The following is a 26,684-nucleotide window of genomic DNA, read 5'->3' as shown; positions in this document are numbered from 1 at the left end:
AACCCAGCTCTCCTGAAGCCCAGTCCAGTGCGCTACCCACTAGGAAACACACCCATCAGGCTTACCAGGTCCTTTTTGGCCTAGTGATACTGCTCTCTTCTTTGACTACAGTTGAGAATGGCGTTTTGATCTAAATAGGGAAACAAATGAGCTGCTCCCCTCGGAGAGCACCCCCATTCCCACAAGCCAGAGGGTTTATCCCAGGCGAGGGGGAGAGGGATGTTAAAATACTGGCAGCCCATCAGCTGCTCTCTCTTAGTTGGGGAGCTTGTATCTGGCGTCATTTCCTGATGCTGGCAAGAAAGACGTGTGATTGGCCAGCGGCAGATGAGAGAGAAGCCAGCGTCTTGGCTTGTTTTAGGGAAGCTGGTGGGGCGGTGTATTTGTCAACTCCTTAAACGACGCTGAATTCTTTCCACTCCCAGCCCCCAGGTTGTGTCATGACTCACAGCCTGCGTCCATTCACCACAGAGATGAAACTGCACATCCAGTAATACCAGGAGTCAATTCCAGAACCGTGGCTCCGGCAATTCTACGTGCACAGCGCCAGCGGGTTGTCCGGCGCAGATCTGCAGGCAGCTACCTCTGATATCTGTCACTGAGGCACCGCAGCATTTCAGGAGACATGATCTTAATTAGGGGCCGATCCTGCAGCCTTCGCTCCCTCAAGTTACGACCCGAAGGCTCAGGCCCCAGGTTGCCCCTGGTACGGGGTCATTTTCAGAATGTGTAGTGGTGTTCAGCTGCTGCTGTACAAACCTCTTTGGCACTGCTGGGTCATAATTCACAGCACTATTGCGGGGTGCAGTAAAGCAGAAGACTGTGTGTGTATATATGTGACCTGGCTCTGTGGGTAAAAGTCACTCCTGGGCAGGAGACCAGTAAAAACGTATGCACCGCTTAGGTCCTACATTAGCCCTATTTTGAGGGTGCACTGGCCTTCTGCACAGGGGTGGCCGTCATGCAGTTTTAGCATCGACCACTGTGCGTGTCCCTTCCCTTGCCGTGCTCCCAGAGCTGATAGCACAGTGCTCTCCCCCGGCCCCTCTGCAGTTTAGCAAGATCCTCCCAGAGTCTTAACTTAAAAGCAGCAGGGGAGTTATTTACACGGTGAGGAGACAGAGCCCTACCTGCTTTGAAACATCATTTTAATCAATCTCACTCGTCCCATCAGCAGCTGCTGGTTTGGTCCCGTGCACGGAGCCATTTGGGGGCAGAGGAAGCCAGCTGGCGGAGCCGTGGAAGATAAGCAGAGCCAGACTGGAGGGAAAGAGAGAAGAAGACGGTTCCACTGCCACCTCTCAGGGCTGGTCGCATGGCCGATTAGGAAGCATGCGTGGTAGGACTTTGCTGCTAAAGCTCAGAGCTACTAATATGGTCCTACCATAAGAGAGACAGTCAGGACAGAAAGTTGGACATAAATGAATGCAGAGGATAAGAACACTGCCATAGTACAGAGATTCGGCTCATCTCAGCCATGCGACTGCATCCACGGTTTTCTGGGGAAGCCCGCCTGGCTCTCTTAGCAGAACGATTCATTCTTCTGTTTGATGTGACAGGGTTTGCAGAGGACGTGGCTGTCCAAGGGGTAGCAGCCGTTCTCCGCTGGCTCGGTGGACAGGGGAATCCTGCAGTTCTGTGAGGTAGAAAGTACGCCAATCAAAAGTCAGTCCAAAACTCAGTCATTTCTAAAGCCTCAAGCATCACAGGAATTTCTTTCCTTTGCTGGCCACACGCTACTTCAGTTTTGTCACTTTCATTCATTTGGAACTCCATGAGCGAGCCCCATTGCTTCCAGTACACGTAGTGCTCGGAGCACCTTCTCCTGCAGACTAGCTAGCTCAGCCCCCACATTCGTCAGTTTAATTAGTCTGTGGCATCCTGGTCATGACACCCAGACTGTCAAGCCAATGAGATGCTGCCTGGGCATGAGGATCTGGGCCCAAACCCCTCCTGCACCAGAGGAATTCAATTAAACCCTGTGCAGTGAGCCACAGACGGTACCGGCTCCCACGCCACATTTTGTGAGGTGGCAGCAGATGTGCTGGTCTTGGAACATAGCCGGGTACCCGCCGCCTCCAGAGGCAGCACCCAGCTCCACGGACCCAGCCGCCTCCAGGGGAACCCTCCACGCACCCAGCCAGGCACCCACCGCCTCCAGGGACACGCTCCACGCACCCAGCCAGGCACCCACCGCCTCCAGGGACACGCTCCACGCACCCAGCCGGGCACCCGCCGCCTCCAGGGGAACCCTCCACGCACCCAGCTGGGCACCTGCCGCCTCCAGGGACACGCTCCACGCACCCAGCCGGGCACCCGCCGCCTCCAGGGACACGCTCCACGCCCCCAGCCAGGTACCCGCCGCCTCCAGGGACACGCTCCACGCACCCAGCCGGGCACCCGCCGCCTCCAGGGACACGCTCCACGCACCCAGCCAGGTACCCGCCGCCTCCAGGGACACGCTCCACACCCCCAGCCGGGCACCCGCCACCTCCAGGGGCAGCACCCAGCTCCACGGACCCAGCCAGGCACCCACCGCCTCCAGGGACACGCTCCACGCACCCAGCCAGGTACCCGCCGCCTCCAGGGACACGCTCCACACACCCAGCCAGGTACCCGCCGCCTCCAGGGACACGCTCCACACACCCAGCCAGGTACCCGCCGCCTCCAGGGACACGCTCCACGCACCCAGCCAGGTACCCGCCGCCTCCAGGGACACGCTCCACACCCCCAGCCAGGTACCCGCCGCCTCCAGGGACACGCTCCACACCCCCAGCCGGGCACCCGCCACCTCCAGGGGCAGCACCCAGCTCCACGGACCCAGCCAGGTACCCGCCGCCTCCAGGGACACGCTCCACACACCCAGCCAGGTACCCGCCGCCTCCAGGGACACGCTCCACACACCCAGCCAGGTACCCGCCGCCTCCAGGGACACGCTCCACACACCCAGCCAGGTACCCGCCGCCTCCAGGGACACGCTCCACACCCCCAGCCAGGTACCCGCCGCCTCCAGGGACACGCTCCACACCCCCAGCCAGGTACCCACCGCCTCCAGGGACACGCTCCACGCACCCAGCCAGGTACCCGCCGCCTCCAGGGACACGCTCCACACCCCCAGCCAGGTACCCGCCGCCTCCAGGGACACGCTCCACACCCCCAGCCAGGTACCCGCCGCCTCCAGGGACACGCTCCACACCCCCAGCCGGGCACCCGCCACCTCCAGGGGCAGCACCCAGCTCCACGGACCCAGCCAGGTACCCGCCGCCTCCAGGGACACGCTCCACACACCCAGCCAGGTACCCGCCGCCTCCAGGGACACGCTCCACACACCCAGCCAGGTACCCGCCGCCTCCAGGGACACGCTCCACACACCCAGCCAGGTACCCGCCGCCTCCAGGGACACGCTCCACACCCCCAGCCAGGTACCCGCCGCCTCCAGGGACACGCTCCACACCCCCAGCCAGGTACCCGCCGCCTCCAGGGACACGCCTCACGCACCCAGCCAGGTACCCGCCGCCTCCAGGGACACGCTCCACACCCCCAGCCAGGTACCCGCCGCCTCCAGGGACACGCTCCACACCCCCAGCCAGGTACCCGCCGCCTCCAGGGACACGCTCCACACACCCAGCCAGGTACCCGCCACCTCCAGGGACACGCTCCACACCCCCAGCCAGGTACCCGCCGCCTCCAGGGACACGCTCCACGCACCCAGCCAGGTACCCGCCGCCTCCAGGGACACGCTCCACACACCCAGCCAGGTACCCGCCGCCTCCAGGGACACGCTCCACACACCCAGCCGGGCACCCGCCGCCTCCAGGGACACGCTCCACGCACCCAGCCGGGCACCCGCCGCCTCCAGGGACACGCTCCACGCACCCAGCCAGGCATCCACCGCCTCCAGGGACACGCTCCACACACCCAGCCAGGTACCCGCCGCCTCCAGGGACACGCTCCACACCCCCAGCCAGGTACCCGCCGCCTCCAGGGACACGCTCCACACCCCCAGCCAGGTACCCGCCGCCTCCAGGGACACGCTCCACACCCCCAGCCGGGCACCCGCCACCTCCAGGGGCAGCACCCAGCTCCACGGACCCAGCCAGGTACCCGCCGCCTCCAGGGACACGCTCCACACACCCAGCCAGGTACCCGCCGCCTCCAGGGACACGCTCCACGCACCCAGCCGGGCACCCGCCGCCTCCAGGGACAGCACCCAGCTCCACGGACCCAGCCAGGTACCCGCCGCCTCCAGGGACACGCTCCACACACCCAGCCAGGTACCCGCCGCCTCCAGGGACACGCTCCACGCACCCAGCCGGGCACCCGCCGCCTCCAGGGACACGCTCCACACACCCAGCTGGGCACCCACCGCCTCCAGGGACACGCTCCACACACCCAGCCGGGCACCCGCCGCCTCCAGGGACACGCTCCACGCACCCAGCCAGGTACCCGCCGCCTCCAGGGACACGCTCCACACCCCCAGCCAGGTACCCGCCGCCTCCAGGGACACGCTCCACACCCCCAGCCAGGTACCCGCCGCCTCCAGGGACACGCTCCACACACCCAGCCGGGCACCCGCCGCCTCCAGGGACACGCTCCACGCACCCAGCCGGGTACCCGCCGCCTCCAGGGACACGCTCCACACCCCCAGCCAGGTACCCGCCGCCTCCAGGGACACGCTCCACACCCCCAGCCAGGTACCCGCCGCCTCCAGGGACACGCTCCACGCCCCCAGCCAGGTACCCGCCGCCTCCAGGGACACGCTCCACGCCCCCAGCCAGGTACCCGCCGCCTCCAGGGACACGCTCCACACACCCAGCTGGGCACCCACCGCCTCCAGGGACACGCTCCACACACCCAGCCGGGCACCCGCCACCTCCAGGGACACGCTCCACACACCCAGCCGGGCACCCGCCACCTCCAGGGACATGCTCCACACACCCAGCCGGGCACCCGCCGCCTCCAGGGACACGCTCCACACCCCCAGCCGGGCACCCGCCGCCTCCAGGGACACGCTCCACGCCCCCAGCCAGGTACCCGCCGCCTCCAGGGACACGCTCCACACACCCAGCTGGGCACCCACCGCCTCCAGGGACACGCTCCACACACCCAGCCGGGCACCCGCCACCTCCAGGGACACGCTCCACACACCCAGCCGGGCACCCGCCACCTCCAGGGACATGCTCCACACACCCAGCCGGGCACCCGCCGCCTCCAGGGACACGCTCCACACCCCCAGCCGGGCACCCGCCGCCTCCAGGGACACGCTCCACGCCCCCAGCCGAGTACAAGGGGTGGGTGCTCAGTAAAGCCAGCCCGCTGCAGAGCCAGGAGGGGTTCCTGGAACTCTCTGAACTGTGTGTGCTGCAGAGAGGAGGGGAGTGGAAAGCATCCCTGTCCGCCTGCATGTCTGAGCAATGGCTCGGCCACAGGAAGTGACGTGGCCGTGAGCAACCTGCTTCGTTCTCCAATAACCCAGGGAGGGAACCTGTGTTTGTGGAATAAAATCCTGTTTGTTTGGGGCTGCCTCCGGGTGGTTTCTAGGACTTCATCCCCTCCGCCACCACGCGTTTATTTAAAAAATCAAAAATCGGCAGCATCCCAGCAGGACCTACCTCACAGCGATAGCAGCTTTCATGGAAGGTTCGCCCCATGCATTCTATCCTGTAGGCATCTTTCCCCTCCTGGGGGATGATGGGTGTCTCACAGACGCTGCAGATGGAGGCGTACTTCCTGATGAAACAAACGGCCAACCTCTTACGCCACAGCAGTTGCCACGCCCATTAGCTGTAGCAATTCCCAGCACAATTTAAAGCTAGAGCCACGTTACTTTACGTGGCTTCGGTATTACTGCACATGGAACGGAAGTGGCAGACTGGAATGAGCTGGGTGCCAGGCCAAGCTATCCAGGAAATCACTTGTGGCCCTGTCTCTGCTCTCCTTGACGCTAGCTTTACACTGGTGGAACTCCACTGACGACCACAGCGGCGTGAATGAGAGGAGTCAGCCCCGGTGTTTAGGAATACTGCAGTGTGAACTAGACGGGGGTGAATAATGGGGACATTGAACTAAAGGGGGAAACTGAGCAAAAAAAATTAAGTCCTGCACACAAGACACAAAGTGAAGGACGCAACCCTGAAAAGCATCCCTCCAGCAGAGGGCCGTTACTCACCCTGGTGGCATCGCAGGGCCCCAGTCAAATGCTACCACGGGGGTGAATGGAAGATTCTGATTGGGTGTCGCTCACCCCCACTTTGCCCAGGGGAGTAACGCCTCCCTGAGATGCAAAGTGGGGGAGAATCGGATCTATTGCACCTGCAGGCTTGGCATCCAACCCTGCTCCACTGGCTTCGGTAGCAGCATACTAAGGAGGCACTCCTCAGGCAAAGAGTCCTGGTGAAGCCTGGAGGATGAATTGGGTGAGTAAAGGCTACTTGCTGGAGGGAAGGTTTGCAGGATCGGGCCCTTCAGGTTGTCTCATGTGCGCAAGACTTACCTTTTGAACAGAATCGGGCCCTCTAAGCTGCAGAGGAGGGTAGTTTAGATGCAGAGGCGATTTCGCTCTAGCTTTCTACCCCTCCGACGCGCCACGTATAACGTATCGCACCTGTAGAAATCATCCACGCAGTGCACCTCGTTCTGGTCATTCACGGCAAAGCTCTCGTCCCCGATGCTCCGCCCACACACGGAGCACATGAAACACTCGGGGTGGTACCCGTTCCCCAAGGCGCGGATGATGTGCTCCAGGATCAGACCCTGGCACTTGGCACATTTCTCCAGCGTGTCCTGCGGGAAGGAGAGAGGCAGATAAAGCGCAGAAACCAGAAGTGGATGGTACCATTCGCCCCTCGCTGCGCCCCCAATGCAGCCCTCACCTACGCAGTGAGGGAGGTCGTCCAGGCCAGAGAGCTGGGAGGAACCAGAGTTCAATGCTGTGCGTGGTCTCAGAGACCCTCCCGGCACAGTGGCAGAGCCATTCACGCCTCCACGCTAGAAGCTGCCTGCTAAGCCCCGTGGCTCTATGGTCACCGTAGCCAATGGAAGACTGCAGCCTTTGCTGCTTCGCAATGAACGACACGAATGGATGGGAAACGCTCCCAGGACACAAATGTCCTTCTGGCCTGTAACCATGAGAATCCCTGGCCTTCCTGTAGCACTTTTCAGCTAGGTATTTCCAAGCCCATTCCGAAACATTCATAAATTAAGTGCATGTTGGCTCTATTTTGCAGGGGGTTCAAGTTAAGGCCCGGACATGAAGATCTAGATTGCCAAAAGCGGCCTGGATCAGGGCTGGCCGATGGCACGAACCTGGGGCCTGATTTTCAGAGCGCTGAAGCTGAAGACACTCAGTGCCACTGCAAACCAAAGCCGGATGCCTCAAGCTGAGCTGCCAGAACTGGGGGCGCATGGAGCAAGAGGCCACTTTTGGAAACGCTGACCTGCACAACTTGCTGTAGGTGACACGGAGCTGGGGCTGGAACGTGGACTCCCAGTCCCCAGTTCTCAGCACCAGGCACGTTCCCTGCTTTAGATCTGCTTGGGACTGATCCTCAGGCTAACCTACCCCTCACGACTCCTCCTGAAGATCCTGGGAGTTGAGACCACCCCGCACCCCACAGGATCAGGCCCTTGTTCTGTACAGACCCGTGTCTGAGCCAGTATCGGTGGCATTACAAAGCTGGGTCTTCCCAGAGTAGGGCACTTCTGTATCTGAGGGACCCTTGCAGGTCAGCTAGTCTTGCCGAACTCTGAACCCCTCCTACTTTCCCAGGGGCTCCCTCAGAAGCCGGATTTGACTCCTGAGAACAGAACGACATTGGCCTCTTGGGACGACCAGGAGCCAGTTGCGCTGACCTTGTAGCAAGAGTTGCACATTGGCCGGCCCTCTTTCTGGTAGTAGCGCTGCCCCGCTAGCTGGCCGTGGCACGTCCGGCATGTGAAGCAGTCCGCGTGGTACTGTCTGTTCATGGCTTCTATGGTCGGGGTCCGGGGGGCAATGGCCTTGTGGCAAAAGGCACAGACTGGAAGAAAGAATCAAGTCACTTTACTATGGCTAAGGATAGTAAATCACCCGGCACCTGGCAGCCAGTCAGACGCTGCAGAGAGCTCACCGGGGGAGGGGGCATGGTGGCACCACGGGGATAAAGCCAGGCTGCAGGGCTGGTCTTGTATATTTTGTAGAGGGGGTGAGGATCACCTAGGAATGCACCAATGTCTTCAATCCCCCACCTCCCCCTCTCCTCCAATCACAGGCCCCAGCACCAGCCAAGCTCCTCCCCCACCAGTGCTCCCCACATTGTGAGGTTTCTGCTACCCCTCTTCCCATCCCCAGGCTCCCAATGCCCCCTCCCCCAACAGCTTTGCTGCCACTCCCAGGCCTGGTGCTGCTGATACCAGCGCTCGGTTCTGCCTGCTTGCTGGGCACAGACCGGACACACCGCCCCCTGCACAGGTTATGATTAACATTTGCATTCGAGTAGCACCCAAAGGCCAGAGTCGGGGCCCTGCTGTGCTGGGTGCGGTACAAACACAGCAGAAGGGATGGTGGGCCCTGCTCTGCAGGGCATTTTGCTGTGGGTGCCACATGGGTCTGTACTCCAGCCCTTACCCACCAGCTGTGCAACTCCATTTGATAGCCAAGTGTCTCTCCAGTTCGTTGAGGGTGCGTATCCCTGAGCTAACTAGACATTCTCAGCACGGCTGCCCATTCGCCCTGCAGCTTCCCATTCACACCGATGGCCGGGACTCTGCCTGAGAAACTCCTTTGCTTAAACGCTCTGTGTGTCCGGGGCCAGGAGAGCGCTGCCGGGAGCTAGCAAAACCCGATCCTTCCATTACTGCACGATCGGTCCTCGCTAACAACCAGGTGAATGCAGCCCCACTGAAGTCAGAATTTAGACCTGTAGGGACAGTTGGGATCTGGTAGACAGAGCATGAAGCTGGGGATCCTGGCAACCTGGCATTGACTCTGCCGCTGACTCACTGCGTGGGCTTGGTTAAGTCACTTATCACCATGCCTCAGTTTCCCCATCTGCAAAATGGGGCTAGTAAAGCACACGCTGCTTTGCAAAGCATCGTGGGATCTATGGAGGTCAAGCGCTCTCAAAGAGCGAGATATTATTAATGGACTCTGGCAGTTACCTGTGGAAATGTCTCTTTCCAGGAGCCCATTCACGTTCTGTTTCGGGGCCTGGCGCTCGTCCGCTTGCTCCAGATTGGTCGGCTGGATTTTATGCTGCCTCGGTTCCGCTGGGAAGGTGGAGGAGGCCTGATGAAGAGGAAAAAGGCATTCTGAGCTGGGGCGGGCGTCTGGCTGAGGCTTTGTGAGGGCTCCGTTGTGCAAACCCAGCCGGTCGAAGGCTTGGCTAACGACTGCAGCGTTCTGGGCCTGTGACAGCCGGTGGGGGACGATGGGGTTTGAATCCTGCCGGCTCTGAAGGCTGTCAGACAGACACGCCAGCAAGGCACCGGGGACATAGCGAAGGGCTGGAAATTTTTTTAAATTAAAACCTCTGCCCGGAGAATAGCGACATTTACCTTTAGAATGACACTGACCTTTGGCAAGAGCTTTGAGATCTGCTGATGACAGCGCTAGGTATGAGCCAGGCGCTATTATTGCTATTTATTACAGTAGCACATAGCAACGCCATCACACAGTGCGAGACCGTTCCTGCCCCCCGAGAGCGCAAAGTCTAAATAGCCAAGACAGACAAAGGGGAGGAGAAAGCGAGTATCGTTACCCCCCATTTCCAGATGGAGACACTGAGGCACGGTGTGGGTATTTTGTTTTAAATGACTTGCCCAAGATTGCCTAGACAGTCCAGTTGTTGAACCCAGCTCTCCTGAGTCCCAGCCCTGCCCTCACCACAAGACCATCCTTCCTGTCATCTCAAAAAGTCCCTGACTCCCAGTGGCCACAGATTTGCATTGACAGTAGAAATCACCACCATAAACAGACAGAACCTTCTCATCCTTGGGTAACCCCTTTGATTTCACTGGAATTACACCAGGGAGGGAGGTGGCTGGAAACGTTCCTGTCTGGCTCTGTGTTTTATTTCTGCTGTTTATAACAAGGCCGGCTCCTTTATGTTCTTGGAACCGCTGCGGAGATCTGCCAGCCCGGGCCTGTGGCTGCTTCTCGGAGTTTGTGCGCCGTGACATCGCTGCATCTCATCTGCACGTTCGGACATGCCGGGATGAAATGCGATTGGGGCAGAGAATTGTACCGTGGGGCTGGACAAAACCTCGAGAGGTCAGCTGGGCCAGCCCCCGGGCGAGGCAGGACTAAGTAAAATTAGATCATCCCTGACAGGCATAAGCAGTACCGGGTTTACAATGGCGCCAAGGCCCCAGGCCCACACTCAGAAGGGGCTCTGGCACCCGGACCGTGGCCCCGCCCCTGCTCCACCCAGGCTCCGCCCTGAGGCCCCACCCCCACTCAGCCTCTTCCCCCCCGAGGCCCTGCCCTGTCCTCTCCGCTCCCTCCCCCCCGTCGCTCCTCTCTGCCCCCTTCCCCCTGTGCGAGTGGTGGGCAGGGCCTTGGGGGGGAAAGGCCAAGCGGGGGCGGGGCCTCATGGCAGAGCAGGGCCATGGTCCAGGCGCCAGGGCCCACAAAAGATTAATCTGACCCTGGGCATTAGTCTAGTTTATTCATAAAAATCTCCAATGACGGGGACTCCACAACCTCCCTAGGTAACCTGTCCCAGTGCTGAAGTCTCCTTAGAGTTCGAAAGGTTTCCGAATATCTAATCTAAATCTCCCTTCCTGCAGATTAAGCCCCCGTCACTTCTTGTCCTACCCTTGGTGGAGGTGGAGAACAATTGATCCCCATCTTTCTAACAGCCCTTAACCTATTTGAAGACTGTTATCAGGTCCCCCCTCAGCCTTCTCTTCTCCAGACCAAACACACCAACTGTTTTCAACCTCTCTTCATAGGTCAGGTTTTCCAAACCTCTGATCATTTCTGTTGCTCTCCTCTGGACTCTCCAATTTGTCCACAGCTTTTCTTAAATCCCAATACAACAATGCTCTGTGGGCTCAGGTGGTTACTGGTCACTGCACCAATAGAGGGGACCTGGCATGGAGGCACAGAGACAAGGCCCGTGCCAAGAGCAGAAGGCGCAGGGAGAGCAGGAGAGAGAGACAAGCTTGGCTCGGGCAAGTCCATAGGGCCTCGAGAATGCAGCATGCAAACAGCAAACCAGGCAGCGGCCTAGCTGGCAATCTGGGTGTACGTGCAGCAGCTGATCCACCGTGAGATGGGAATCCAGGGAGCTTGGGATGGCGGAAGCAGGACGTTCACTGGCTGGAGCGAAGGAGCCAGCTGCTCTCTGCCTCAGGTGCCCTGGAGAGGGGCAGGGGATTGCTTGGCGCCTCCATACAAAGAGAGACGGCAGAGAGCCGTCGATGACAGAATCAGACTAAACAGCCGCATCCTTCAGGCGCTGTTATTTTTGGTCAATTTCACTGCCCAAGACAAGGGGGGAAGGACATGAATATGCAGCTGACTGGACCCGTAGAGGGGAATATGCTCAGGTCTTCAGAGCCAGGGAGTTTAATGGGCAGCACAAGAGAGATGGTTGCTATTACCCTGCGGGCGAAGGCTGGGTTTGCCGGCTCAGTGCAGCTGCAAGGCAAATCTTGTGGGGTTTCTCAGGGGAATGAGTGGGTCCTTTCCGGTAAGATGTTAGGCTTGGAGGGATCTGGACAATATTTGTGCCTTGAATTTAGTGCTGATGAAAGCGAGGGACTGGATTAAGCCAAGAACGGCGCAGGTTGGAGCTGTGCCGATGTCCCTCAGTCCCAACCCAGGCCCCTACTGTTCCACCCACAGCTTTGCCGACGCCCACGGGTACCAACGGCAGCGCAAGCAGCTATGCCGGGCCTTGATCCCCGGCAATGCTGCACGCTCCTGGGGATGGTGTGTCCTCCCCAGACGCTATGAAGCGCTCACCCTTCAGCAGGAAAGATGCTCAGTTCCAAAGGCTCTGGGCTCAAATGACTGGAGGCTCTGCCCTAGTGCAGAATTTGGGCTGATTTAGCTGAACGTGATCGAAACCCCAAAATAACAACAAGCAGAAGGTCGGCTTTCTGGCGCTTCTCCTCAGAGCGGCTCCAGGCTGCATTAAACCACAGGCTGGGCCAGCGTCAGGCCTCTGGCAGTGTGAAGAGAGGGGCCCAGGTTCTCTGGACCTCTGCAAAGCCTGCGGGTAACGCTTAAGGGCCTGATTCTCCACAGATCGCTCGGGCGCTGCACCGGCGTAACAAGGCCCTGCAGGCTTGTGTCTCTAGAGCTGCGAGGTTCAGATCTCGACTCTACCCCCCTGGACAGCAGACTCAGCACTAGGGTACGCGAGGAATTGTGACAGATTAGACAGAACAGCTGTTCAAACATACACAAGGGAGAAGGGGGAAATTCCTCCCTGAGTCTCCCAACCAATCAGCTTCTCTAGTGTAGTGACTCACACGGCCATTGCCATAAGCTCCTAGCAGCTCACAATATTTGTGCATCTCACAGTCCTCAGCACATGTGTCCTCACAACACCTCGGTGTGGCAGGGCAGGACTATTATCCCCATTCTACAGATGGGGGACCTGGGGCCCAGAGATGCTAAGTGACTTGCCCCAGGTCACACAAGAAGTCTGTGGCAGAGCAAGGCTTGTCCCCAGGTCTCCCAAGTGAGTGACGTGACCACCAACCGGCCCTCCTTCAGGGTTCTCGATGTTCTTTGGGCACCAGGGCTAAAAACATCCAGGCGAGCCATGACATGAAACCTCCTCCTCCCACCTTCCATCAATACCTGCCGGCTCACAGGTGAGCTCATGTGCAGCTTCTGCAGATCAGGGCAAAGCGTCTCCAACGACGGGGCGTTAAGTTCATCGGACAGAAGATACGGCGGAGGAGACGGCAGGGGGCTCTCTGGGTCCGAGCCTGTGGGAATGTCGGTTAGGACAGGACGAGGAAAGGAGGAGAAACCTGAAACAAGCAAGGAACAAGGCTGGAGTCTGGCATGAAGTAGGGTGTATGAGGAACTGACATGCTGAGCGAAGGGGCCCTGAATCACACCGGGTTAATTTTGTGCTGGTGAACAGGGCCGGATTGGAGAATAAAATCCCTTACCTACCCCTGGGGCTGGCACGCGTGTGTGTTTACAGCATGTGTGTGTCCCAGGCCTGCCCCTGCTCCTCTCCTGGCGGCCCTGCCCAATCTCCCCCTTCCTCCCCCTTCGACCCGAGACACACGGATGCCTCCACTTCTGTGCAGCAGAGGGGAAAGCCGTGTTTGGAGCAGGGTGCCCCCCCCCGGATCCAGGCCTTGGGGCTGGTCAAGTTTCCCAGGATTCTTGGATGGTCCAAAAGTATCTCACGTTGCAACAGTCTCCAAGTAGCAGTGACACCAAGGGTGCCCTGGGTGATGAAATCACTTCTAACCCAGAGCTGAAGGGCCCATTCTTATCTTTGCTGATATGAAATTAACAAAGTTGATCATTACTAACAGAGAGTCCTGCTCTTGGAAAAGCACCCCCCCCCCCGCCCCCCGCCAAGGAGCATTAGTGGTGTTGGATAATTGGCAGGAGAAAAGTAACGAATGCAGTTCCCCTGCGTAGAACATCTGTTCATCACAGCTTCTCTCCTGCTGCACATCAAAGCGAGGAGCCTACATCTAGAAAACAGGGCCCGTCTGTTGGGATCAAGAGGAAACAAATGCTCATTAAAGCATAAAAGAAATCACTCCAGGTGAGGGTGCAGGCGTTACTGCAGCCCCAGGCCAGCTGTGTCTGGGTACCGGGTTTGCTGGTTACTTATGCTGGATCGGCACCGCCAGGTGTGGGTTTGATCTGGCTCTTCGGTCAGGGTTTGGTGTTGCAAAGGCTGGGTGGGATCCCAGTCCCTTTGCCTCTCAGCTGAGGTAAGTCAGTGCAGCTCCAGGGAAGGAATCGGAACTAGTCCCACTCCAGCTGATGGCTCTGGTGCCCCGAACGTTTCGCTGGGGCATCGAGGGGCTTTGGGGATTAGCTGATCTCTCCTCTGTGTCCGAAGCAGCATTAGCCCCAGCATCACTGAACCTGCACCGTCAATACTGCAGCTGCGTAGTGCGTCTCCAGCACGTGCTCCTGGCAATGCACGGGCTGTGAGTGATCATGCCACCCTCCAAAAGGACGTACGCCGAGCCACTGCTGAGGACTAATGGAGGTGATCCTTCAACTCCAGCTGTGGCTGCCTGTGCTCCAGCTAACCGAGCTCTCCTTTAGATCACGTGGGAGAGGCCTGTGGGTCCAGGTTCTGGTCCCACTGCCCCACATGGCCTCTTTGTGGGTTAGTGACTGATGGGCATGTTTCTCAGCCTGTGTGCGGCAGGTGTGTCGTGTGTGCCCATGGGTCATTTAACAAGAGTGCCCAGCTGTGCCCAGCCGGGAGGGGCCACGCATTCCCAGGACGCTCGGGACAGGAACGTCAGCGATACATTTGCCCTGGGGAGACACGGGTGAACGAACCCAACTGGTTTCTGTGCTGGTGCCCACTGCGTTTTCACCTGGAGATACGAGGGGGAAGGGGGGGTGCTAAGCTGCGCTGGGCTTTGATAGTGCATCCCCACTCCCATGCTGCATGGGGCCACGGCTTGTTTGCGGGAAACGAAGGCCCTGCCCCCAAAGACTCCACTATTTTATTCAAAGGAAAATGTCTCTTGAGCTTGGGAACGGAGGAGAGGGGAGGGGAGGGAAGGGGAGGGGGGGGCAAAGTCAAATTGTTAGCTTCCTTCTCAGCAAATGCCCTAATAAATCTCCTCTCCTGCTGTTTGTTTGACTTGCAGCCAACACGCAACCTGCCCACAAAGCAAACTGCCTTTACCATGCAGCAGGCAGCCGGGCTGGTTTGTCCTGGTGGCTGCAAACACTGCTGATAACCGATCAGTGATAGAAAGCAGATGGCAGCCGGGAAGATGGGAGCGCACGTCACCAGCTGGGGGCAGGGTGGGGGGGAGACGGGCCGGGGACCCCAAACTCATGCATTTCAATGCTCAAGGAAATTAAACCCCTTTCCTCTCTGGAAGCCCCTGATCCTGGTCCCAGGGGAGTTTTGTGGCTGTGCAGAGTCTGTCTGCACGGCAGCTAGGAGCAGGCTTCCCAGCGCACTAAAAATAGCAGCGCGGCTGCCGCAGCACAAGCAGAGGCTTGGGCGAGCCGCCCAAGGACGTACCCAGGGGCCGGGTGGGACCGTACTTTACTAGCATGTCACGTGCAAAGCCCCCCGAAGTCAATGGAAAGACTCGGGGCTCGGCCCCAGCGATCTGCACAGACACACACCGAAGGGGAATGGTCTCGCCTCCATCTTCTGCTCCCTCTTCCAAGCAGGTGTCTTGCCCCTAGCCCGCCAGCCCAAATGGTGATTTGCCCCCTAGAACCCCTAGGAGCTAATTCACTTCCACTGCTGGGGCTGCCAGCTGGCCAGCCTCCCCGCTCCTGCAGCCATGCCTGGTCCTGTCGGGCTCGAAGCAAGGACCAGCAGCAGGGGGATGAGGGGTCATATTGGGAGCACAGGCCAGGGGAATAGATACGGGCTCCGGCAGGAACCTGCCCCACACAAGAACACCACCTGCCCTGCCTCCCAGCGGCGGCTCACACCTCCACCCCGGCACAGAGCCTCCAAGGCCCCCGGGCAGTAAACCACTGCCCAGGCACCATCCTGCTGGGAATGAGGCCATTTCCCAAGACTCTGAACTAAATCTTCCCGAGTGCAGGGGTGTTTGGAATCCAGATCTGGATCCCAGTTGTGCAGCGGGAGCCCGTTTCTGGTCAATTACGACCCACTCTCCCTCTGACGCGTTTCACGGGCCCTGTGCAGTCTGTCCCCTGCATTCATCTTACCTCCGTTGGACAAGCCCGCCGCTCCAGACGAGGGCCCGGCACTGCCCAGTGTCCTGCTGCTCTGCTTGCCGGCCTGGCGGCTGCTGTTGGGCAGTTTCTTTGGTGGCGACCCTTGGGGCTGGTGGGTCCCATCAGATTTCGTAGCCTCCTTTGGGTGGTCTGAGCTTGGCTGACGCACCTCTGGCTTTACATCAGCCTTGATGACCGTGTCCCTCCTGGGAGCGGCCAGGGTAATGTATAGGGAGGAAGCAATCCTCTTCTCCACCTTCCCAGACAGCATCTTCGAGCGGGGGCTCTGCAAGGAACAGAAGCAATGAAAACAGAGCCAGGAACGGCTCTCGCTACTTCTCCAGATGCTCTCTGGTCTCTCTCTTCCAGGGGAGCATTGCACACAGCCCAGCCTAACTCCCACACCACGTGAACTCAGAGCCGCCCCCAGACAAGCACCTCCCATGCTGAGCTTCTCCTGTTCCCACAACCTAAGGCGTGTGTGCAGGGGTAGCTGTTGGAGGCAATGCCCAGCTGCTCCCGAGGCGATAAAATTATTTCCTTTTTGGCCGGTGCACACTCAGCGTTATTACGCTGCACACACCCTGTCGTTCAAAGTCTTCTTTCCTGGAAAGTCAGAAAAAAAAAAAACAACCAACCCGTGCAGAATGAGATCCAATAAACTGGCTTGTGACTCCAAGGGGAGTCTAGCCAAGTGTTTGAATAGCAAAGTGCTGCCAGGGCCCCGGAGTAGGGTCTCTCAACAAACAAGGTGCAAAGATCACATTCCTCACTGCCCCAGTCGCCCTTCTCTAGAGACAACTGTTATTACTGAGAAGGAAGCTTGGTCATTAAAGCAGGGCAAGGGCCAGTTTCTGTTCTGCACCCATTTTCAAGCAGGTCCCCGTGCCTCAGTTTCCCCACCTGTAAAATGGAGGTGATGACACTGATCTACTTCATAGGGCACCACAAGTCTTAATTCATGTAAATCCCTTTGAGATACTCAGAGCGAAAGTGTTCGAGAGGTGGACAGACTATTATTATAATTGATGTTCATTTCTACAGCCCTGAAACTCAAAGGCATCTGAATGCCTCATACGCAAGCACCGAGGCCCCATGAGCTCATAAACAAGGGGAGTGGATGGCTCAGGACATTTGTACTCGGTCCCAGTGTGGGGGTGTTTTTGTACTGCAAAGTCACTAGTTCAAATCCAGCTGAGCTCAGTATTGATCCGAAATGAGTAACGTAAGATATGCACGTTGGACCCAAATGATACAGTGGGCTGACTGTTGAGAGTAAAAATTAAATATTGAGCAGCACCCTCATTCACTGTGCATTGTCCCTCCTGCTCTCTTTTACTCCAATGGGCTTGGATCAGGCCCTACATGAGTCAAGTGTCCTGTGGAAATAAGTATATATTAATAGAAGCTGTAGCATGATGCATATGCACAAGGGGCAGAGTTAAGGTTATGTGGGCAACCTTCACATTGGCATTTCTTGACTTATAAGTGCTTCACTTTGCAATCTTAATGTTCTTTTAATGTAGATTTATGTAAGGAATAATAACTACACTTAGTAGTTACATTGTGCTTTTCTTCTATAGAGCTTTAGAAAGAGGGTACGTTACAAAGGAGGGCAAATATCATTACCCCTGCTTTCTAGGTGGGGAAACTGAGGCACAGAGCAGGGAAGTGACTTGCCCAAGTTCACCCAGCAGGTCAGTGTCAGAGCAAGGAACAGAACCCAGGTCTCCTGAACCATGCTGCCATCCCAAAAGGGACACAAGTTCTTAACCTTGCTCAGAAGGATGGTACTGAGGGTCCTGGCTCCCATTGACAAGGGGAGCATTCTAAAGCAGTGGGGCCTTGGCATTATGGCATCCTTGGGATTATGCTGCCCTGAGAGCCAGCAGCTCCAGTCCTGCCGATCTCAGTGTCCCTGGTGAGAGGTGGGGCAGCAGATGGCTCTTCAATTAGACTAATCCGCATTGTTGTAAATTACCGTGAGACTCAGCATCCCCCTCACTGGGCAGGGGCTGCGGAAGAAACTTACACAGTGAGCTGTTCAGCACAGTCTTTGGGGATAAAGCCACCGCCATCGTCGGAAGCCGTTGGGCTAAATCCCCCTTGCAAGCCGTGCTGGAAATCGATCCCCATGAGTTAACGAGAGGATAAGCCATCGCATCTAATCAGGGGCAACTGAAACCAGACAGGCTGTGTGATGGAGGGGGAGGCAGAGCCCTGACAGCACGGGGAGGCCTGCGCTTATGCAAACCGATATCTCGGCCAGGTTAATTCAGTGCACTGATACAGTAAGTGCACAGAAAGGGCGGGGGAAATTTTCCTTTGAGATCTCCAAAGGAAATTCAGCCCTTGGAAGATCAAACAGTGAGCAGGCGATGTGATGAAAGGCTCCTTTGTTGACTGGGCTGATAGCTTAGTTACAACGTAGGAGCTCTTTGACCCACACAAGCCTCCTCTCCTGGTGATCTTCAGGAGCACATGGGTGGCCCCAAGCGCTGAGTGCTGGAACAGGGAGCTGGAGACTTTGCATCTCTAGAGCACCTGAGCAAAACAGGATTCACAAGAGGGAGGCAGCAGAGGCCAAGGGCTAAAAGCCAAGATGTCAACAGAGCTGGACATTCTTCCCAGCTCTGGACTCTCTGTGTGACCTTGGGCAAGTCCCTTCCCCCTGCCCCCACCCATCTATGCCTCAGTTTCCCCATCTGTAAAATGGGGGAATGATACTTACCCGTCTCATGGAGGGAGACCTGTGAGGCTCAATTCACTAGTGTTTTTTTGGATAGTGCTTTGAGATCCCAGGGAAGAGCACTAGGGAAATGTAGGGTCTTGTAAGACCGCCTTGTACCTCTCATATGGCATTATTAACATAGCCCTGATCTACACTGGGGGGGGGGGGGGGATCGACCTAAGATACGCTGACTTCAGCTACGCGAACAGCGTAGCTGAAGTCGGCATATCTTAGGTTGACTTACCTGGCCGTGAGGACAGCGGCGAGTCGACCGCTGCCGCTCCCCCGTCGACTCCGCTTCCGCCTCTCGTAAGCTGGAGTTCTGGAGTCGACGGGGAGCGCGTTCGGGGATCGATTTATCCGTGTGTAGACGAGACACGATAAATCGATCCCCGATAGATCGATCCCTACCCACCGATCCGGTGGGTAGTGAAGACCTGCCCATGGAGACGCAAGACAGAGAGTCAGTGACTTGCCAGTAGTCAAGGTGAATGCCTAGGTACCTGTTTCTGCTGGTTTTCCCTCTGCTTTGCATGGCTGGAGTGGCCGAAGACAGTCAGAGTCGGGGCCAGAACCTGGCCCACGTATTTCAAAAATACAGCTAGCCACCTTAGCCAGCCCGGACGGACGTTCTGCTAACCACACAGAGCAGGAATTTGAAATACATTTTTAGTTTCTTACCAGGTTTTACTTTCCTCTGACAAGTTGGCAAAATCCCTCTCCTGAAGCAGCTGCCTTCCCAGCATGCACTAGGAGCAGTGATGTGAGTAGCGGCTGCGGTCAGTCCAGAACAGCCTGTCGGGGAAAAGGCACAGCCAGTTATAATCAGAGCTGGGCAGGTGTGAACAGAAATCCCAGCCCTGATGCTTATGAACCATATAAACTGCCTCAGAAGAGATGGACCTAATGTTAAAGACACAGGTTTCCTCTAGAATCCCATTTCAAAATGGATGACATCGCTTGGTGTAAACCATTGGTAGCTGGGACATGCAGAACTAAAGGGACATTCTGTTCTGTATAAAGAGACTTATAATAGTTTCAGGATTTATTTTAATTTAATTTTATTTATTTCAATAAAAAGGGGAGTGGGTGGGACTTGTAGATGATTTACGGAAATAGTTTTTAATTGGAATTTTTGCCTTTATTATGGAAAAAGAAAAAGAAAGCCCGGAACAGTTTTGTTCTGGAGGATCTGTTGGACATCTCAAAGGCTGGACTTTAATTCGAGGAGTAGAGGGATCACATCTTTAACCACGGCTTCCTTTCTCCAAAGTGCTAATTGGTCATATACACGAAACAGACGTTAGCGAAAACAGTGTGTTTTCAAGGGTCTGATGAAAAGTCCTCTCTTCTCAAGAGCTCAGCTTTCGCTTTCTTCGCTCTTACAATGTCCTCATTTCACTCCTACTCCAGGAGGGTGACCAGACAGCAAGTGGGAACAATCGGGACAGGGGGTGCGGGGTAGTAGGTGCCTATATATAAAAAAAGCCCCAAATATCAGGACTGTCCCTATAAAATCGGGACATCGGGTCCCCCTGTACTCCAGCCACCATGGAGACTTCTAGGCTAAACATGAATAGACTTTCTAATGTTAAACTCAAATGGGGGTGCTGGGGCCTTAAATAAAACCCTGTCGGGGTTTCTTCATCCCCTGTAAAGAAGCAGAGGATAAGCACAAACCCTTTGCAGGTCACATTCGAATGTAAACCTTCCCCATTAGAACCAGGACCCAAAACAACTGGAGCTGAGAAGAAGAAAGGGCAGCCCAGGAGAGATGGACAGGCTAATCTCACTTGTAACATGATGCCCCTCAATGGATCAGCAGCAGGAGGACTCTTGGAGCCAAGGCCGCAGCAGGCTGGTTAATCTGTAGGAGGCCCGGCCCTCACCAGAGGCGGACGGGGGTGCTCCACTCAGCGGGCACGGCTCACTCACGGCTCCAAGCAGAGCCAAGCGCAGAAGAGCAGCCCACCAGCGTCCCGGATGGAAAGTAAACTGGGAAGTGTTGGTTCCATGGTGTGGCGCTCAGGGCGGGACACGGGGGGCTGACTGTAGTCTGAGCCATCTCCGGCATTGTCAAGTTGTTTCAAAGCTTTGACTGTTTATCTGGATCATGTCCCTTTAAGGCAGAATCCCCCTCCCCCTCTTCACCATGCCAGGGGAACCTCTGAGCAGCTGGTGACTATACAGACCATACGTGCTGCGGAGCCACGCGTGTGCAAGCCGTGTGTCACAGCAGGCCACGGCAGGAGGTCCCTAGCTCTGCACTCGGCTCCTTTCATGGGCTTTAAACAAGCCCTTTGTCCATCAGTGTATTATATGTTAATATCACCTCTCGTGTTTCCTTTCCTTTATTTTCACTCAAAAGAAAAAAAACCCAAGACAACATAATCCCCCGGCCCCTTTCCTGCGCGTACTGAAGAGCTGTTGAGATGGGGCCCGGTTTGGAAGATTTATTTCCGTAAGCAGGATGAATTGGAATCAGGAGGGGCGGATTGGGACCACAGAGCCGACCAGCCCTTTCTGGAGGAACTAGGACACTGATCCTGCAAATCCTTACGCCCCGAGTAACTGAACACGCGCATTAATTGGTGGCTGCGGGATCAAGGGGTGATGAAACGGAGAATGATATGGACTTTCTTGGCATCTCGCACAGGAGAATCTCACATCCTTTCACAAACAGTAATTACACCTCTACCCCGATATCACGCGACCCGATATAACGCGAATTCTGATATAACGCGGTAAAGCAGTGCTCGGGGCGGGGGGGGGGGGGGGGGGGAGTTGTGCACTCCGGTGGATCAAAGCAAGTTCGATATAACGCAGTTTCACCTATAACACGGTAAGATTTTTTGGCTCCCGAGGACAGAGTTGTATCGGGGTAGAGGTGTAATTAGGCCTCCCTCCCGCCCAACTCGGTGAAGTCAGAATGTATTTTTTACCTTTGACAAATGGGGAAACTGAGGCCCAGGGAGGGGGATGCGACTTGGGCAAGATCAGCAGCCAGGCTGGGAGTGGAACTCATGAAGTCTCACTGCCAGGCCCCTGCTCTAACCGCTAGACCACACACCCTCCCTGGGTAAAAAGGCACAGGGCAGCTGTGGAGCTGTCCACCTGAACTCCCAGCCCCTGCTAGGAGAGCTGTGAGGAGCAGACTGTGGGGGTTGGGCGTGGCCATGGGGCCAGGCCCACAGAAGAGGGAACTGCCCCACTGAGCTGCCTTAACAGGAAAGATCCAGAGCCCTTGGTGCTGCCCTTAGAATCCCCTGCCCACCTCTGGCAGCTTCCATCCATGCATCTCACAGCCCGTGGATGCATGCCCCCGGGAGAGAGGCAAACAGCGCCACCCGGATTTTACAGAGGGGGACACTGGCAGAGAGAGGAAGCCGCTTGCCTGCGATCCCACAGGGGGACTGGTGGACAAGCCTCCTTAAAACATTCCCAATAAGCCCGGGGCTGTTCCCAGGCCAGGAAGTCATTTTCCAGGTAGAGAGAACAGGGCAGAAACCTCCCCGCTCCGCACTTACGACCCCCCTGCGGCTGTGGTGGGAAAGATGAAAGGCTCAGTGTCTGTACAGCCTTCCGGCCCAGAGGCCCAGGGTTAGGGATTAGTGGAACTGCAGGCTGTTAGCTCCCTTACCCAGCCGCCTGGGGGGCCCTGGATAAAACCTGCAGCTTGGCTCTGGCTCCTTCCCTGAATGGGGCATGAGCCAAGCCCACGCGCATACGCTGGCATCCGTCCTGGCCACCTCTCCATGGATTCTCTGGTTCACACGTGTGGAGCCACCATCAGACGGTGAAGACTTTCAGTCAGTACCCACCCGGGCTGGACTTGAACCAGTGACCTAGAGGTGCACTGATCCAAGGAGCACATCCCCTGAACACCGGACCCCAAACTTCCTGGCCTGGGAACAGTTAAAGTGTGTCACAGATGCTCCACTTCACAGCTACATGCGGTAAAATTCATCAGCACTTTGTTCTGATGCCAGGATCCTTTAGCCGCAGGGGGACGGATGGCAGGGAGGGAGGGTGGTTCGGACTCACGGGATTCTCTTTAATCAGACATCTCTGCTAGTCTGTAGCAAGTCCCACCGTGGGATCAAGAATTAATAAAAAGATGGGGAAAGGTCTGTCTGGCCTTTCCCAAGCAGCATCATAGAGAGGACAGGTTGATGTATTCCCCTTCAGCCCAAAGCTTGTTACAGTTACTGAATTAGATAGCCATTTGATAGGATAAGTGAGGGGCCGAAGAGACAGTGTCCAGACCCTTGCTAGCACTGGACTCCAGTTCAGGGCCTGAGGCCCAAGCAAGGCTAGGGGTCAGGTTCATGTTCAATGGCACAGACCTTCTCAGCAGCTGATGCAACTCAGCCTAAAATGGCTGAATGGCTGAAATCCTTCCCAGACGCATTGCAGTCACAGAACTAGAAAAGGGGTCTCTGGATCCAACCTGGACACCAGATGAGAAGAGTAGATTTGCCTCCAAACACACACATTGAAATTTCAATGGGATATGGATGCAAGGTTCCAGGTTTGGTTCATCGCTAGTTTTAGAGGCCTGAATTTTCAAGGGTCCCTTCGATTTTGGTCGCCCAACTTCCTGACCCAATTTCCAGAGCGTGTGAGGACCAACAGCCGAGTCATTGGGAGCTGCGGATGGTGAACACCTCTGAAAGTCAGGACCTAGGTGTCTCACGCTGGGCACCCCAGATCTAAGGCCCCTTTACACTGCTTGACTGCAGTAAAGGGGCCTTAAACTGGACGTAAGTTATGCTCCAAATTAAAGGCTGCTTGCAAAGGGGGTGCTGTGGAATGATTACCAGCCTCCCCGAATTTAGTAAATGATCCAGAGATGACAAAGGCTTTTTCAGATTTGTTTGAAGATATCCACAACGCGCGTGCGCGCACACACACACACACACACACATCATGTGTGTTTTTATACACAACATAATCCAGGGATTTTAATGCCCCTGTTTAAAAGCAAGGAAGCAAACGTGCCCACTGCACTCCTGCCCCTTTGAAGCCAACACATCATCTCTTCTATTTCCTGCAATCGGAACGGGTGGGAAGGGAATTCAGGCCAGTTTGTTTTTATTCACATGCCACAGGAATTTCTCTCGGGGGAAATGATTAAATTGAGTTTCTTAAGAAGGATACACACACATTTCCTTAAACGCTAGGGAAGAGATTCTCTGCTCGGCAGATGTTGACAGCTGTGCAGACGGCTCAACCTCTGCGCCGCATGGATGCTGCCAGGGACTTTGATCCTAGCACAGCAAGCCAAGCGTTTCTTCAGGGTCAGCCGGATCTCCGTCAAATGGGTGAGCGCTACACTCAGAGTACATCTACGCTGCATCGTGAGCCTGGGCGCTGACTCAGGTTTGAGGCCAGACCCTGGGGAGATGATGTTTCACCTCATGACCGTTCTGCTGTCTCCCATCTGACTAGCCCGCGCACAGGACTGGGAGACAGGAGCTCTGAGTTCTAATCCCAGCTGTGTCGCTGCAGCTTTGGGTCAACCACTTGGCCAACATTTTCTAGGGTAGCCACTGATTCCTGGTGTCCAACAGGAGACACCTTGGGGCGGGTTTTTCAGAGGCACGCAGCTGGAGTGCTGGGTGCTCACCAGCCCTAAGGAGCCTCAAGTCAGGCACCCCAGCAGTGAAGCACCGAGAGTCATTGGATCTGTTTAAAGCTGGGGCCTTCACCTTCGTGTGGGCCCCACCCTGGCTGCCCACAGCACCGCTGAAAGCAACGAGAACTGATGCTAGGGTTCACTGGAAAATAAACAACAACCACCCAGCTTACAAAACCTGCTGAGGTTTCCAAACTTGTTTTTGTTTTGCTTGGGAACGAAAAATGAGATCTTCCAAGTTTTGGGTCACAAAAACAAGAGCAAGACACCCCAGAATAGCCAATAGCCCCATGTTTAGGGCCCTCATCTGGGATATAGCAAACCCAGGTGCAAGCCCCTGCTCTGCCTCCCCCCGGGGTCTCACCGAGTGCATCCGACATGCACGGTGCGCTGCTTAATATGCCCATCACCCCCCGCAGGAGGGATCCTCCCCATTTACTAAGAGGAGGGCTGAGACACAGAGGGTCTGTCTACACAGCAACTAGACACCCGCAGCTGGCCCATGCTGGCCAACTTGGGCTCGCAGGACTGTTCCACTGCTGTGCAAACATCTGGGCTCAGGCTGGGCCGGCCCCCAGGAATCACCTTCCCCTCAGCTGCAGGAGAGCGAGCCAGCCCCGCGAGATGGGGAACTAGCATGGGACGCAGGACCCGCACCACTCCCGCTCCATAGCGCCATCTGGCTGTGTGGACAGAGCTTCAAACCAATCTCTAGCTATTGGAGACCAGGATGAGATTAAGTGAGGGGCGAATTATCCCACCTCGGCTGCTGGCCACTGTTGGAAGCAGCACCCTGGGCTAGATGGACCTTGGTTCTGATCCAGTCTGACAACAACCATGTTCCTGTAACTGCACCCAAGCTTCCAGCTCAATAAAAGAGGCACAGGCCCACATCTCCCCTCTTCCTGGCCGCTGGGTTTCATTTAGGCTCTTACCAGCCCTGACCAACCTCGCGGTCCACTGTCGGGAGTCTCGACGGTTGCTTGGGAGAGACAAGCAGTGAACCCCCGGAAATTCCTTCTATCTTTTGTAAATTTTCAGTTTGGGGCGGGGGAATTTCAGGTTATTTCATGTTACCCATGAAATATGTGCTTTTATTTCTTTTTAGTACATTTACGTTAAAAAAAATACCTCAAATGACAGAATAGAAATCCCGACGCCCTGCCCTGCTCTCCTCTCTCTGCCCCACATCCAGCCCTGCTCCCTGCCCCCAGGAGGGAGTTGTCATTGCAGCCTGGAGGGGGCAGGAGTGCATGGACCGGGCACCCCTATCCCAGCGGTGGTGGCACAGGCTCCTCCGGCCCCCATCCAGCTCACTACCAGGCCAGGCTGCAGGGGACTCATTTCCAACCGCCAGCCCTTGGATGCCGATGCCACTAGCAGGGACCAGCCGATCCACAGCCAGCTCCATGCACCTGTGTCCCCCCCAACAAGAACAGCCTGGAAAGGGTGCCCCGGCGTTGTGACCCCAAGCACTAGGTCACAACGCCACTCACTCAAATTGGGCCAAATCTGAGTGAGTGGCGTTGCAACCGGGCTCGTGAGGCCGCACTGCTCGTCGGCAGGAGCGGAGGTGCACGGAGCTGGCTGCGGAGGGATATTGTGGTAACTCTAAAAAGGGATTTTTTCATGGTATTCAGGGATCTAACTAGGAGCTGCAACTAAGCCTGGCCACTGGCACTCCCAAGGCCGAGCGCTCCAGGCTCTCAGGCAAGGTCAGCTGGTTACAGAATTCCTAACTGCCCTCCACCCACCGAGCAAACCTAGCTGTTTAACCCTTGCTGGCCAGGGTAAGATCCTGTGGTAGAGGCAGGGGTTTCTTCCCCAGGGCTACCCGGGGGAGCGGAGGGGGAATAGGCTGTCAGGCTGCAAGCTTTCCTGTCCGAGCCCCTAAAAGCCACTATGCTCCATCACAGGGTAAGCCCAGAAACCACAGCGGGGGCATCAGATGCAGGAAGCAGCTGGTGGTGCCGCTGGTCCTTCTGGTGGTCTAGCAGGTTCCTGCTTGACATAACCCTTTTGGTGCGTCCACACCTAGTGTGCTTTGCAACCATGGCTGAACCAGTGCATTCTGGGAGTCCTGAAGCACCTATCCCATAGGGCCTAGCACTAGGGTGGCCACTCACGCATTCCCAGAATATCGGACATTCCGGTGCCTGCCTGCCCCAACCACCATTTGCAGCACCTTTATGTCATAACAACAGCTCTGCACACCAATCCGTTCTAGCACCGAGGACACGGGCTGGAGCACTGGATTGTACAGCTCTTTTTAACCTTGTTTGGCTCCTCCCTTACTGACTGGCCAAGCCATGCTGGAAACCACTTCATCTGGAACCATGTTTATACGGGGCCCAGCCCCGCCCCCAGGGGCCAAAACTGCATCTGGCATTTATTCTCAAAGGAAACCGAGAGAGGAATGGAACAAAACACTTGGGCCTCCGCAG

At 56.6% G+C, this 26,684-nt stretch overlaps 1 protein-coding gene across 1 annotated transcript; it reads right to left on the bottom strand.

The window, feature by feature from the left end:
• Window positions 1-1,132: 1,132 nt before the first annotated feature.
• On the bottom strand, window positions 1,133-16,142 carry FBLIM1 (filamin binding LIM protein 1). The gene is made up of 7 exons (XM_065421350.1): window positions 15,863-16,142; window positions 12,797-12,972; window positions 9,139-9,265; window positions 7,852-8,018; window positions 6,605-6,783; window positions 5,613-5,730; window positions 1,133-1,636 (listed from the first exon to the last, which is right to left on the bottom strand). The coding sequence occupies exons 1-7, from the start codon at window positions 16,140-16,142 to the stop codon at window positions 1,523-1,525; spliced, it is 1,161 nt and encodes a 386-aa protein (XP_065277422.1). The 3' UTR covers window positions 1,133-1,522.
• Window positions 16,143-26,684: the final 10,542 nt, after the last annotated feature.

This window comes from Emys orbicularis, chromosome 22 (genome assembly GCF_028017835.1).
Source record: "Emys orbicularis isolate rEmyOrb1 chromosome 22, rEmyOrb1.hap1, whole genome shotgun sequence".
In the NCBI taxonomy this organism is placed as follows: domain Eukaryota; kingdom Metazoa; phylum Chordata; order Testudines; family Emydidae; genus Emys; species Emys orbicularis.
Note: the sequence above shows the minus strand (reverse complement) of the source record. Positions and strands in the feature narration are given on the sequence as shown.

Coding starts and splice junctions, on each gene's coding strand:
- FBLIM1 (XM_065421350.1), bottom strand. CDS start 16,142: ATGCTGTCTGGGAAGGTGGAGAAGAGGATTGCTTCCTCCCTATACATT. Junction 12,973..15,862: donor GGCGGGCTTGTCCAACGGAG/GTAAGATGAATG, acceptor TGCTTGTTTCAG/GTTTCTCCTCCTTTCCTCGT. Junction 6,784..7,851: donor TGTGCAACTCTTGCTACAAG/GTCAGCGCAACT, acceptor TCCTTCCCGCAG/GACACGCTGGAGAAATGTGC.